Source organism: Sturnira hondurensis, unplaced genomic scaffold (genome assembly GCF_014824575.4).
Source record: "Sturnira hondurensis isolate 20B ecotype Veracruz unplaced genomic scaffold, ASM1482457v3 Scaffold0001074, whole genome shotgun sequence".
In the NCBI taxonomy this organism is placed as follows: Eukaryota; Metazoa; Chordata; class Mammalia; order Chiroptera; family Phyllostomidae; genus Sturnira; species Sturnira hondurensis.
In genome coordinates this window covers 3,081,548-3,097,033 of record NW_028073705.1, presented here as the reverse complement: position 1 = coordinate 3,097,033, position 15,486 = coordinate 3,081,548, and the positions used below count along the sequence as shown (strand labels likewise).

Sequence of the window (15,486 nt, the reverse complement as noted above, 5' to 3'; positions counted from 1 at the left end):
GCAGGTATTCGTCAATCAGAGGCACACAGGACTGGCAGAAGATGGCAAAAACAGGACTAAATCAAACTCTTTTCATTCTGGTTACAATCTAAAGACTCATATTCCAGATGAGGTCTTGTCCGTCCCAACCAGTAGCTGTGTTTTTAACTAGCACTATCTCTTAAAATTGAGTACTAGAGGGCCTACCTGAGAATAACACTTCTGTTTATTAAGAATAAAAGCACTCGAAAATGCTGTGTTGGCATTTAGATAATGATGCAAAATATTTTATGAGTATATGGAAGAATTACACATTTTAAAGAATTGCAGAGTTGGGAGACAATAATAGAGACCTGACCTTTGACTCAGACACTTGTTTCACCAGCCACATCTTCCTAATCTCCAATTCCCTCACGGAGATATAAATATACGCTTCAATTTCCTTATCTATCAAACATAAAACATAATCCTTACGGGATGGTTGTAAGGACTAACTAGGACAATGAATGTAAAGTATTTGACTGGGTGCCTGGCCTGCGGTCCAGGCTGATGAATACTAAGTATAATGAAAGTAATGATGAAGCTAATTCTTCTGTAGAGAAAGCTGTATGCTGGGCACTGTTGGAAATGGTTTTCATGCATCATCTGAGTTAATCTTCCTAATTGCCCCATTCTTTGTCATTCCCACTTGACAGAACCCAAGCTGTCTGGCCCAGAGCTGGCACTACTAGCTATAAAGTGACATCAATAAGGATGAAGGAGGAGATCCCAATGACGATACTGACACGTGAGGCCTAACACATGGTAACTCCTCAATAGATGCTTGGTATAATGGAAATGCTGGATTATTTGCAAAGATTTCTAGAGGCTGAAGGTCTACATCCATCTTAGGTACTGTTTCAAAGATGATTTCCTTTCTTATATATTAAAACTTTCTCTTGCTATTATTGAAGCCTATTTTTTTCTTTTTCAGATTTATAGGAAGGAAGAAAATAAAAATGTTCTTGAAATAGTTACTTTATTTACAAATATTGAGGAGGTTATTAAGCCCAATCTCTTTATATATTTTTATAGTACCATTTTCTCAGCTGCCATCTATTTAATCTTATTGGTTGCATTTCCTTGAGCCAGTAACAGCTTTCATGTCTCTGTTTGAAAGCTGAAAGCAAAACTGGATACTGTTTTCTGATACTGGTCTTGTCACTGGGGTATTCAGCAGGAGAGTCAGTCCCGAGTGCAAACTCTCCTTCTAACCCAGGCTTAATCTGCGTCCTACTGTAAGGAGTCACACCAGTAGATCTGACTTTTCTTCCTTTGGCTGATCTTGTAAATGTAATCAGTTATTTAAAAGGGTTGGTATGAGGATTAAATGTGATGATGTTTGTAAAATTAACTATAGTATGGTGAACTATAATATTTCATTCTAAGTATAGAATGAAAATACTTACTAATACCAGATGAAGATTCTGATTCCCTCAGTTAATGTATTCTTATAACCCTTTCTAATACTGTGAATCCTCTAATGGCCTATTTGCCCACAGGGTGAAACCCATTGTTATTTGCATGTTCTCAGCATCCAGGGCTATTCATGATCTGGTCACTACCGCTTTGCCAGCCTTCTCCCTTGCCACTCTCTCCCACCACGTACACGCCCTCCCTAGTCACGCTGAACAACCCGCAATTGTATGCTCTGTGTCCTGTGTCTGTAATGTCCTGACTCTTCAAGCACCTGGGAAATTCCTAAACATTTTGGAGGGTGAACTGAAGCATTACATTCTCTGTGAAGGCTTGTCTCATTCATCCCATAGCACTGTGTGCATACTTCTCTACAGAATTTGGAGAAAATTGTTTATTTGTCTTCCCTGAGTTCTTTCTTTGAGCGCAGGACCTGCGTTTTATTTTTCTGCTGCTAATGCCTGGTGTGTATCAAGAACTCAAGAAATAAATGAATGACTGAACCACATTCATTCTTCAATCTCAGTACAAGCACTAGCTCCCACGACCCTCATCTTCTGTGAACTACTCGGCTCTTATTCATCTACTGTCTCACCCTGGCGCCCAGAGCCCACCCAGCAGTTTCTCTCAATGCCCAGAGCAATAAGGGCTTGCTAAGTGAGTGACTATAGAAGAAAATTCAGCCCTTCAAATGTACACATAATTTATACAAAATTTTATGCTATTTTATTCTAAATAAGTATTATGGATTTTTAAAAAACAGCAAATGGCTTAATTCTTACATTCATGATATTTTAAAATTAGCAATTTAGTTGGAAATTACAGAAGTTTTCCTAATCTCATGATGTAGTTTAGATCTTTTAAAAAATGAGGCTTCCCCAGAGTTTTGGGTTAAGATGGTGGATTAAAATTGCATCACATAACTTCTTACCCGCAGTACTTAGCAAATAATGAAAAACAACCCCCCACCCGACAAAGAACAATTATAAACAAGAACCAAAGAGGAAAAGGGCATTACTAAAGGTAATAGATTTCAAACACTACATGGAAAGGACGCAGAAGGTTCTAGGGCGGAGTGGAGAAGCATATCACGGCCCAGCTCCTAACCCTGCCCCTTTTCCCCTGAACTGAGGCCTCTCCCCCTCTCCCTCACCCTCTCCCTCTCTCTCTCAGCGAAATAGTCTTACATGATTTGTGATTTTAGGGAATACCTAGTCCTGCCTTAGTTATCTGTGCAAATCGGCCAGATACCATATCAAATGTAAAATCTCCAACTAATAAGTCCTTGCTTGGGAAACACTGAAGCATCTTCATTGATACTTTTAGGCGCAATAGCAATGTTAAGTAGTTCTGGGGCAACCAGTCTGTGAAACTGCAAAAACGTAGGCAATCTAGGGTCCAGAAGAGGTCTGGAGAAGCACAAGGCCGGAGGCATGGAGAATGTATAGCTTAGATGCCCAAAATGCTCCTCTGTCTCTCCAGACAATGACAGTGAAATGATTTCTAGAGTAATTCTATTTGTGAATTTCTAGTAGAGGTGAGATGATCACAGATCCTAGATGTGGGGAATCAGGAAGCATGACGTCTTCTGGTGATGCTGGTCAAATTCCTGCTTCCCAGACAGGGGGAAAGGTAAGCGCAAATCTTTTTCCGTGGGGAACTCAACTAAAAGCCATGGAGAGACCCATAGCTTTATGCAAACATTTTGGCATTATTTTTTTTCTAACTGGTTGATTAGGGTTTCAAAAATTTTCTCCAAAAGTTTTGGGATCAGTTCAGCTTTAGCCCCAGATTATTTTCATGGTCCACAAATGGAGGATTACCTGTAAATTATCCAGGATGATTCGGAGGGAGTGCACCTGCCTTCGGACAGCGCCTGAAAACCTTTCATAAGTTGTGGCATCATATTCACTCATTTGGATCTCCTTCAGCCTGAAATAAAAGAGGGCAAAAAAGGCTATAGCTGAAATCACGTTCAGGTGGGTCTTTTTGTTCCATTCATCTACTACTAGAACTATAGCAAACTTCTTGGTAATTGAGGTTGCCTTTGAGGAGAAAGGCAAGTGGTGATGTCTCCAGCTACGAGTGTCAAAGGAGGAGAATGTCCAGGTAAATGATTAACAAGTCACCCTTTGGGACAAAATAAAAGTCCTGGTTCGTAGCATCAGCTGATTTCCATGACATAAATGCCACGATGGATTTCAAGCTGCCAACAGTGAGCTCACCAGCACTGAGTTAGACAGAAACGTGCACCACTGCCTCTCATACCAAACATGTGCCCCGATGATGGCAGCTGGTCACTTCATGAGGAAGCTCCTAGTTGCTTTTTGTTTTTTATAAATCCTCACTTGAAGATATGTTTATTGACTTTAGATGAGGGGAAGAGAGAGAAACGTCCACTGTATGGGCCCCGACCAGGGATCTGACCAGTAACCTAGATATGTGCCCTGACCAGGAATCGAACCCCGCCGTTTGGTGTGCAGGACGTAGCTCCACCAGCGGAGCCACCTGGCCAGGGCTCCTCGCTGCTTTTAAGACCAAGAACATATATTTGGTTGACTAAGAGAGTAGTTGAGGCCCTAAGAATGTAATTTAATGTGTTGCTATGGAAAACACAAGAATTTCCTGAAATTGCTGACTGTACTTTTAACACGATAATTGTATCTTAATATTGTGGCTTTGAAATTCCTTCCTCTCAATATAGTGCTTCTTTTTACCATTTTTCATTCACTTCTCCTGTGTCTCTGCCAGTGTACTTGAGGCTCCCTGAACACATCATATGCCTGTGGCTTGGAGCTCCCAAGCAGGCTTCTCTCCCACACGGAGTGCCTTCTCCTGCCTCTTTGCCTACCAACTCCCACATACTTGTCAAGACTCAAATCCATGCTCACCTCTGCTAGGAAGTCTGTTTGGATTCCCCGTTTAAAATGCTTCATCTTAAACTAATCAAACATAGAGGGTTGGTTCACTGAGTGAATCTCCCTTGGGTTTTACAGCATGATATTCATAATACACTAATTTTATTACACATTTCTATAAATTTCTATAAATGCAAAGGGTGCTGATCCTAGAACAGGGAGTACTGAAAGCATATCTTGAAAGACCACAACATGGTCTTCTAAACTGCTGCATGTGTGTGTAAGTGTGTGTGCTGCATGCAAAGTTAGAGGTATGGATGCCAGGTGAATAGCTGAAACTCTTATTTGAAGTATAATTTTATCACCTTGGGCTGCAATGAGAATGAATGGTCTCTATTCCTCCCTGTCAGGCCAAGCACTGGGAAGACTCCATGCATCACAGGAAAGAGTGCTTACTAGATTCACATAATGCTAGGCCTAGACTACCATGTGGCAGGTTTGCAATCCCTGACCCACCACCCAGCTAGGTTAGCTACTGCCAATTCAGGTTTCAAGACCGAACTCAAAGGCCACATCCTGTGGATACTTGTTGACCTCTCCAGTAAAGTGATCATGCCCTTTCATGTGTCATCTACAGATATCTACTATAGAATCCATACACTTTATTGCTTTTAATAGCTATGCTTGTTTCTACCTGTCATGGTGTTTTCAAACTTCATTTTCCACAATAAGAAGAATGTTTAATATACCTAGAGACAGTTACCCACAAATGCATGTGTGTATGTGTTTTTAACTGAACCAAAAATTTAATGAAAAATATGTTTACTACATGTAATACACTCTGATATTCTCTTCTATTTCTCTGGGAGAAGAAATATATCATTTTTCTCTGAATCTGCGGTACCTAGCACAATGCCTGGCACACAGTGGCACTCAATAAAGGCTATTACATAATACTTTGAAAACACTGACTATCAAAAGATAAATACCTGAAAGTTAAGTAATATCTGAATGGTTGTGGCCTGAGTGACATGCCAAGGTGCCCTTCTAAATTTACTCTGTTCTGAAGAACAAAACTGAATATGTGTCTAGAACTTGATCTCTTAACAATACTTCTTATGTTTAGTTTTGGCAAACTCTTAAACTTCTCTATAAATTTTCATTAGATTAAGAAACGTCCCAGGTATCGAGGCTGACAGCAGCTGGGCACAATGAATATTATTACAGTATGTGTGCTACCGAGCCTTTCATACCTAGAAGGCCAACATGCTCTTTCCCAAAGAAGAAAGAGTAATGCTTTTCCAAAGAAGGGAGATTAGAAGAAAATTGTAGATGCAGCTTGTTCTTAGCAGGAAGAAAAATACACATATATCAGTGAAGGAGCCAGGCAGTGGGTAAGTTGCCTCAAGTAGAATGATCTTTGTATAGAGGTCAGAATTAGCTCCAGTTATAGGGCTACCTCTGGCACAATCATATTGCACCCCCAAAATACCACATGCTGTTTTAATTATGAAGACATCTGGAAATCATATTCCAGGTTGTGTCAACTTTTACAAAGGTCACCTACAAGGTGTTCAAAAGTGATAAATTCTGAAGCATGAAGACCGAAGCAGGGAATCAGGAAAGAAAATAGGTAATTTTAGCCTCTGGATCAGAAAAGCTTCCCAGTGCTAACATTCTCAAGCCCACAGAACTAGCTGAAAGTCGGCCTTCCTGCTGCTTTAACCTGGATCAAAGCTGCAGGGCACAGCTGCTCCACATCCTAGTAATCCATGTGGGCGGACGGCACCTGGTTGGCACAGTATATTCTTAAAGGGTATATTTACTGCTATGTAAGAGTCTGGGAATTTTAGTTTTCATTTTACTTTTTTGTGTAGCTCAGACTTAAACACTATCATTTTGGATCAGTTATGAGAAAAACAAACATAAGTTGAGATCCACTGTGTAAGGCTGATTAGTTTTGCAAATGGTAGTTGATACAATTTCCACAGCTGGTGCCCACCTTAAATGCTTTTCAAAGAATGAAAAAGTACCTTAATGTCTACTTCATTCATGTTTCGTTGGCTTAATGTTTTTGTTCTGCTTCATGTATGTCTTATGCTTCTCTAGTTCTGGTATTCTTCCTGAGTTAATCAATTCTGATATATAGAAACTAGTATCTGGATGAAATCCAGATACAAATAAATGCACCTACCATTTATGCTTCTTATTCCCTGTACCTTTTTCCCCACTCTCCACCTGCCTCCTCCCCACTGGTAATTCTCCATGTGATCTCCATTTCTGTGATTCTGTTCCTATTCTAGCGGTTCACTTGGTTCATTGTTGTTTTGTTTTTTTAGGTTCAGTTGTTCAGAGTCGTGAGTTTGTTATCATTTTACTGTTCATAGTTTTGATCTTCTTTTTCATAGATAAGTCCCTTTAACATTTCATATAATAAGGGATTGGTGATGATGAACTCCTTTAGCTTGACCTCATCTGGGAAGCACTTTATCTGCCCTTCCATTCTAAATGATAGCTTTGCTGGACACAGTAATCTTGGATGTAGGTCTGTGCCTTTCTTGACTTCAGATACTTTCTTTCTAGCCCCTTATTCCCTGTAAGGTTTCTTTGGAGAAATTAGCTGATAGTCTCATGAGAACTCCTTGGTAGGTAACTATCTCCCTTTTTCTTGCTGCTTTTAAGATTTTCTCCTTATCTTTAATCTTGGGTAATGTAATTATGGTGTGCCTTGGTGTATGCTTCCTTGGGTCCAACTTCCCTGGGACTCTCTGAGCTTCCTGAACTTCTTGGAAGTCTACTTCTTTCACCAGATTGGGGAAGTTCTTCATTATTTTTCCAATAAGTTTTCCCTTTCTTGCTCTTCCTCTTCTCCTTCTGGCATCCCTATGATTCAGATGTTGAAATGTTTAAAGTTGTCCCAGACGTTCCTAAGCCTTTCCTCAGTTTTTTGAATTCATGTTTCTTCACTCTGTTCTGGCTGAATGTTTATTTCTTCCTTCTGCTCCAAATTGTTGATTTAAGTCCCGATTTCTTTACCATCACTGTTTGTTCCCTGTACATTTTCCTTTATTTCACTTTGCATAGCCTCCAATTTTTCTTTGATTTTGTGACCATACTCAACCATTTTTGCGAGCATCCTGATTACTAGCATTTTGAACTGTGCATCTGATGGTTTGGCTATCTCTTTATCACTTAGTTATTTTTCTGGAACTTTGATCTGTCGAGGTTAAGAATAGTATGGAAAATGGAGAAACCAAACAACTTGTATGTATAAGCCATGGACACGAACTAAGGCAGGGAAATGCTGGTGTGAGGGGTTGTACAGGTTGGAGGGGAATATAGGGGAGAAAAAATGGGGCAACTGTAGCAGCATAATCAATAAAATATATTAAAAATGGATGCTAACTAAATATTATGCTGATGATGTGAAGAACCCATCAGTAATCTTAGGCTCCTTAAGGCAATGTGGTGGACCCGCAGGCTGACAGATAGGTCTGGCTGTCTGGTTTCAGCCAGACTCTACATTAATAGTGATACCATTACTTGTATGCACATGTACATTACCCATTGCACAATATGCGTGAGTGGCTGCTGTGCATCAGGTTCTGGATGTAAGCACTGAGGATATATGAAGTTGTTCAGAAAGTATCCAGCCGTGTAATACGAAAGAGAGACATTTATTGAAGAAGATATGAGAAACGTTGTGCACAGGGCAATGATGCCCCAGTCCCTTTCAAAGTAGACATTTGGGAGCTCACATAGTTCTCCTAATTGCCATCAGGTGCCTACTCATATTTTCCTGAATCTCATCAACAGTCTGAAATCTCTTCCCTTTCAAAAGTGATTTTAGTTTTGGGAAAATCCAGATGTTGCAGGGTGCCAAATGTGGGCTGCAGGGGGTCCAAGTCACTTGAGTGAGTTGATGTTTTGCCAAACTCTGCACAAGATGTGATGCATGAGTAGGTACACTGTCGTGATGAAGCTGTCAATCACCAGTAGCTAGTGGTAGTTGCCCATAGCTGAAGCTGTTTTTGTTGTGTTGCATCTCTCAGTCAACGAAGAACATTCAGGTTGTACTCCTTATTAATTTTTTGGCCTGGAGGGGTGTACTCATGATGGACAACACCTTCCCAATCAAAAAACACATTTAACATGGTTTTAATCTTGCTGCAACTTTGCCACACCTTCTTCAGGTGTGGAGAACCAAACAACTTCCATTTGGATGACAGGGCCTTTGTTTCCAGATCATAGCAGTAGATGTACCATTCTTCTCCAGTTATGTCCTTCTTTAGGAAATCTGGTTCATTGGTAGCAGTTTGAGTCAAGTCATTAGCAACTACAGCATGATGTTCTTTCTGCTCTGGTAGCAGCAGCCGCAGAGTGAATTTTGCCAGGATATATTTCATGCCAAGATCCTGCGTCAACATCTTGGACACAGTAGCTTTTGGAATCCCCAGGTCAGCTTCTAGTTCGCCCACTGTGAGTGGCCAATCTTTATTGATTTCAGCCCATACATCTTCATCATTCTCAGGGGTTCTGCTTGTTGCAGGCCTACCAGAACGTGGATCACTTTCAGCAGATTCTCAATCATCTTTGAAGCATTTGTACCACACTTTTTTTTTGTACTGCACCATTGCATCATCCCTGAAAGCCCTCTGAATCATCTGAATAGTTTCCGTGGAGGAATGTTCTAGCTTAACGCAAAATCTGAGGCAGATTCATTGCTTTATTTGCTCAGTCACTTTGAATGCAACAGCCACATAGTACACATGTTCACTCAAAGGTGTCTACTGCCCTCACTGACTAGTACGGTGAAGTCATCATTATTCATGCATACACATTCCAGTCCACTCTCCTTGGCTGCCAGGTTAAGTATATGCTGCACAAACTCTTCTCATATATTAGAAATGGCTGGAATTTTTCTGAATGGACCTTGTATTATAGAGCAAAGCATTCTGCCCTCAAGGAACTTAAATTAAGTGAAGAGACAAACAACTATTTATGCAACTAATAACATAATGGGGAAGAATAAGAACTATGGAGAAAATGTATAAAAGCATAAATGAGGACCTTACCTCATTCTGCATATGCTTAGAGTTGTAAAATAGCTTTCAAACTGACTATTTGGCCCTGACTTGTGTGGCTCAGTGGGTTGGGCACTGTACCACAAACTGAAAGGTTACAGGTTTGCTTCCCAGTCAGGGCACATGCGTGGATTGTGGGCCAGGTCCCCAGTTGGGGGTGTGCGAAAGGCAGCTGATTGATGTTTTCTCTCTCACATCAAAGTTTCTCTTCCTCTTTCTCCCTCCCTTTCCCTCTCTCTAAAAACAAATAAACAAAATCTTTAAAAAACTATTTGATGAGAGTAAAGTATTATTACCTTTTTTAGACACGATAATAGTATTGTGTATGTGTGTTTTTTAGAGTCTTTATTTTTCAGAGATAACACTCTGAAATATTTATGGTGAAAAGATAGGACATCTTAGATTAGCTTAAAACAATCTAGGGGTGGGGATGGAAAGTAAAGCCAGATTTTTCTTTTTGAAGATAGGGGGACAGGTCCATAGGGTTCATTTTACAGGGTGGGGCGAAAGTAGGTTTACAGTTATTCATATGAAAAATAATACAATAATTTAAAAATAACATAAAAATAAACTCTGTGCTTCATGTACTCACAACTGTAAGCCTACTTTTGTCCCATCCTGTATGTTTTCTATCTACTTTTGTTTATTTTTGAAAAGTCCCATAATAAAAAAATTATAAAAAATCTTTAACAGTACCAAATTGAATACTCATCAAATGGGAGAATTTACTCCATGAAAGGAAAAAGCAACATTTTTCTCTCCGTATTGTACTATGCCCTGTCTTTCTCAGGATCACCACGTGTTTTTGTTTCTTCCTCTCCATTCTCATAACTGTGTCTACCTCCTCTGTCTTTCAACCATTTCATGCTCTTCTCTTGTACTGGGGCTTAGGTTCTTTGCCCCATCATTTTGTAGAGGTAGATGGCATTTTCATTTACTCCTTTCCCCCTTTCTCTCTTTCCTCTCCTACACGCACTAAATTTAATTGCATTGTCATTGCAGATGCTCCTTGACTTCTTTCACCTGTGGGGCAATGGTCCTAAGAGAAGCAGATTCCTTAATTTTATTATGGAAATCAGAGCAGGGACTGTATACGTGCGCCCAAGCACTACTAAAAGCCCTTTCTGCCTCCTGTGATCTACTCATGTGTCAGAACATCTATCCATCTGTCCACTTACTCAAAAATTGAGACTGGATATTTACTTGTGAGCTTCTGAGTGTGGCAAAAGTAGAAACTCATTAGTCAGGGAGAGGAGAATGCCACGTATCTAATTGTTTGGTTATTTTCTTAAATGAATATTGGTTTCATGAAATGTAGAGTGATATTTTAATTCTAACAAGACCTTTCATTATAGAATTCCTCCCACTTTTTTTTTGAGATTTTAAACTACTTGCATTCCTAACATAGTTATGTGTCCTCGTAACCTCTCTGAGAAGCAGGGAGGGGGAGTCACCTATTTCCAGAACAGCAAATTCAGGCACAATGAGGGAGATAATTGTTCAAGGTCACTAGGGAAGCCAGCAGAAGGGCTGAGGGCAAGATGTTTGCCTATGTACCTGCTGAGTACATGAGAGTCCTAAGGCTTGCAGGCTTTCCTGTGGGCATGGCTGGAGGAACCTGCAGTTTGTCCCCATTGTTTGGTTCTGTTTACTCGCAGGATGTGTAAGCACAGCATGTAATGTAATACCAGATGTTCTACGTGGGAGGAATTTCATAAATCACATACACTTGAGCATGCCTTTTTTGGACTGCCCAGCTCCTTTCATCGAGCACAACAACATAAATCTGTCCCCCAAACCACTGTTGATTCCCCCTGTCCTAAAGGAGACATTGCTGCTCCTTTGGCATTTCTTACTTTTAGCTGAAAAGCATATGTGGGTGTCTAGTGAAAGCATCATGTGGCTTATTTTTTAGATGGCTTGAATCAAAGTGGCCCAGAATGATTTGGAACTGTCTGAAATCCACAGGTCTTCGGCCTGATTTCAAGGCCTCTACCCACTGACAGAGCCTCCCTGGCATTCCCTACCACCCCCAGCTGGTGCTTTAAATCCAGAGAAGCAAACTGGCTCCCTCTGCTATAGACACTATGCTCATCCTACCCTGGTGCCTCATTTGGTCTTCCCTTCCTGGAATGTCCTAATCCTGGCTGAGCTTCTATCACACCACGGACCTTGTCCTCTTCCACACTGTCAGAGGGCAGAGTCTCCACACCACACCACACCACCTCAGCCTTTAACAGGAATGTATCTGAGTGTGAGTGAGTGTGAGAGGGAGGGTGTGTGCATGTATTAGCCCTATCTCCACATAAATCCACAAGATTCCTGAGGGCAGAAAAGAGACCATCACATAGAGTTATTTGAATTCCCTGTGTGGCCTAGGAATAGGTATGGATGGAGTGATTTAATTTCTCTTAAGAGAAGTATCTCTGGTTTCATTTTCTAATGTCCTCAATTCCATCTTTCTACACAGCCCAATGTAATCAACACTTAAAGGAGCCTGAGTAGAAAGAATGGGGAATTATGCTTATTTGGCTGTGTCCACTAAGGACGGGGCGGTGGGGGGGGGGGCTATGGATTTCAGTTTGTGGTCCAAGTTGCTTCATGAGATGGAAAGCCCACATATCTGGGTCTATTCAAGGTCCACTGTGACATTTCACCACAGTGGCCAGCACTGCTCTGTAGGCAGGGTGGACCACTCACCTCTGTTGAAATGCTTTCTGGCCCATCTCTCTCGCGGCTCTCTTCACCTCCTCGGGAACGGCATCTTTCTCAGCCTCAGAGACCTGGTACACTGTGTGGCCTGCATCCAGCCGGTAAGGACCTCCTTTGCCGCCCAGACCTGCAGTGTCTCTGCCCCCTGGGAGGAAACCAGGAAAATCCAGGGCATTACTCTGATCCAGACCACCAAACAAGTCAGATCATGATCAAAGTAGTGCCATCAAACGTATGAATTGTACTTAATTAATAATTAAATATTCAAATGTCCTTCTTCTGGAAACAAAGAGTATCCACTGTTCAGGATGCTTTTCTGTTTTCTCCATTCAGCCAGATCTTATCTTTATTTCAAAGCTCAGTCCAAATTCCATGACCTGTCATCTTATGACTGCCTCACAAGGATCGATATTCCTGTGCACTACCTGTTAACCTTTAAAACTCATTTTTCTCTTCTCACCAACTATATGATGGATGGGATTGTATTTTATATATCTTTGTACTTCTGTGCCTGTAAGAGTGACTTGAACATAAAAAATACTTAGTAAATATTTGTTAATTAAGTAAAAAACACTTCTCTTCCCTCACATTACTTTAGTTTTCCTTGAAATAAGAAAAAGATAGCTAGACTGTAGATACTATTTCATCTGCATTGCAAATGATAAAAATGCATGTCCAGGTTAAGAGACCTGCTTACAACCTGATATCAGTGGCGTAGCCAAGATTGGAAACCAATTATTACACCAACTTTGAGTTTTAGCTTAGAATATTACATTACAGATAAACACTGCCAGCTTCAGAGCAGTTTTCCAATATAGACCCAAGTTCACAAACTTGCAAATGTGCATTACATAATATTATAAAATAATATTTAATATTATAAAAACTGTTCATGATGCAAATATACATGAAATGTCTAGAAGACTAGGTAGGTAATGTTATAAGAAGTGGTGAGAACTTTGGCTAATGAGGACTTGCTTTGTCTAAATACACTCAAATTCAAATTATTTTAAAACACTACATTGACATAAAGAACACATATATTGGCCAAGATTTGGTCTCTGGGCAACCAGTTTATTACCCCAGGTTTATAATAATTAAAATACTGTAATGTTTTTTGTTCATTCACACATAACTTGGGAACTTAGAAGAGAACCCACTATTGGAGAGGCAGCATAATATAATATAGTATACTAATATTATATAGTATTATATTGTATAGTTAAGCCAGATTGATTTAAGCCTGAGTTTGAATCTGGACTCCAATGCACTAATGATGTATCCTTGAGGGATATTCTCTAACTTCTGTGCCTCAGTCTTCTTATCTGTATAATGGGGTTACTATTATCATTTACTTCATGGAACTGTCACGAGGTTAAAATGCTTAGAATAGTATTTGGCACAAAGTAAGAGCTATAATAAGTGACTGATCTTACTAGTACCATTTAGGCAACTTCCAGTCACATAAATGAGGTCATTTCTAAGTTTCATGAAGAGGAAAATTTGAAAGCTTTTAGGCTTTGGTTAAATTATGTTACATTTTTATTTTCTCTGTTGGGGCCTTAATTGGTGTAATGAGTCAAAAGCAAGAACTTAGCATAAGTTCTTTTGATAAGCTTTCCTTATCAAAGTCCAGGTAGGTCATTTCCTTTTGGGAAACACCATGAGAACAGTCTATTAATTACAGTACTTTTACCCTTTGGTTTGAGCACATCTTATTTCATTCTTGTTTAGCTATTGGTAGTGGAAAATTCCTTCTTGGGTATGTGTAACTCCTGGCTCACTCATGGATAACCTATAGGCAGGGGACCAGTTACTGGACAATAATAATGAGCAACAGAGGAAGAAAAGCTGTTTATGTGACCCGACTCCCCTCCTACAGAAGGTTCTCCTTAGGAATGGGTGGGTCATGAATCAGAGCTCTTGGCACTGAGCTGACATCATTTTTGGAGGAAAGAACCTACAACTGTTTGGAGGCCGGTGTGAGTGATGGTCAGCATGAGCCACATGGTCCCTTGAAGCAGTCATACTGGTGGAGAGGGCATGAGGAGAGAGTTCTCATAACAATCACACCCAAGAACCTTAATTTTTACTGATTTAATAAAAATGCTTGCTGGAGGTTCTAGACTTCAAGGCATAATCTTGAAGCTAACAGTGAATATCCTAAATCAGTTCAGAGATAAGTAAAGAATAGGCCAGGGAGGGGCTCTGGTGATGAAAAAGGAATCAAATGACTTGTTGGGTCAGAGCTCAGTTCCATATAGAGCACAGGCAGCAAACACAAGGCCTGCAGACTGAATCCAGCCCTCCACCTTGTTTTATCTGGCCTGGCACCTTGTTTCTCCCCGGCAGCAGCGCTGAGCTCCTTGCCCCTGGCTAAGGAGTGGTTACATTTACAGTCCCAAAATTATATTTGGCCCTTTGAAGGCAACCCCAAGGTGGATATGGCTCCCAGTGAAAATGAGTTTGACACCCCTGATACAGAGAATTCTATGGGAAAAGACTGAGGGAGAGGAAAAGAATCTGAAGTGAAGAAGACTTGAAAATGGAAAAGTAAAAACTGTAGGAGGCAAAGGCAGGGCATATATGCCATATATGCCTTCAGTCCAGGCATATATGTGAGGTAGTAGATTAAAGCTGAATGACAAGCAAGAACCTCCGCTTCAGAGCAGTGCATGCATGGGAAACTTCCATGTGGCCAGCTCGTTCCACAATGCATTCCATATGGACTCAGTCTGGCTGGCTGGACACTAATTTCCAGATCAAAGGACATTTCTAAAAATATCCTTTCTTTAGAGCTGATGCTTGATGAATAAACAGAGTAGGCAAGAAGTCCACAGGCCTATTTGATAGCACATTGTCCCAGCACAGAAACCCATTTCCTCCTGAGGCTCTCAAGGCCAAGAGGCACAGACCATCCTAAGGGAAGGCGAAGTTCGCAGGCCTGGCCAGCACAGCTCAGGCTGAGATAAGACCAGACAGTGCGCACACAGTCTGGCCCAGTTCCTGCGGCCTAGCAGATGTGTCTGCTCCAGCTGCCTTGGAGGAAAGAGGAAGATAGCAGTCATGGGAACAATACCCTCGTCAAGCAGCCAAGAGGAAGGAGTGGGCTCCAGCCCTCGGTTCAAACTGCAACCAACTGTCTTATCTCAAAATCCTGCATCCTCATACTCACTTCTGAGATGTGGAAGGCAGGCACCATTTCTTTTCAGTTAGTTAGGAAAGAATTTACTACACATTTCTGGCACGATCCCAAGGGCAGGGAATTTAAAAGAAGGGATTAACACTTTTAATGACTCCATTCTTTGTGCCAGGTCCTGTGCTCAGTGCTTTACAATCATGTTTTTATTTAATCTTCACCACAACCTTGGGAGGCAGTTAACATCACCCTTTTACTA

The 15,486-nt window shown here is 40.8% G+C and overlaps 1 protein-coding gene across 3 annotated transcripts in view; it reads right to left on the bottom strand.

Annotated features, from left to right (window-relative positions):
• VWA8 (von Willebrand factor A domain containing 8) overlaps window positions 1-15,486 on the bottom strand; it is a 406,775-nt gene that overhangs the window by 51,659 nt on the left and 339,630 nt on the right. For all 3 annotated transcript variants that reach the window (XM_037060277.1, XM_037060261.1, XM_037060267.1), the window contains 2 exons: window positions 12,077-12,233; window positions 3,258-3,366 (listed from right to left, as the gene is read on the bottom strand). In XM_037060277.1, coding sequence (XP_036916172.1) covers window positions 3,258-3,366; window positions 12,077-12,233 — 266 coding nt within the window. The remainder of the gene's footprint in view (window positions 1-3,257; window positions 3,367-12,076; window positions 12,234-15,486) is intronic.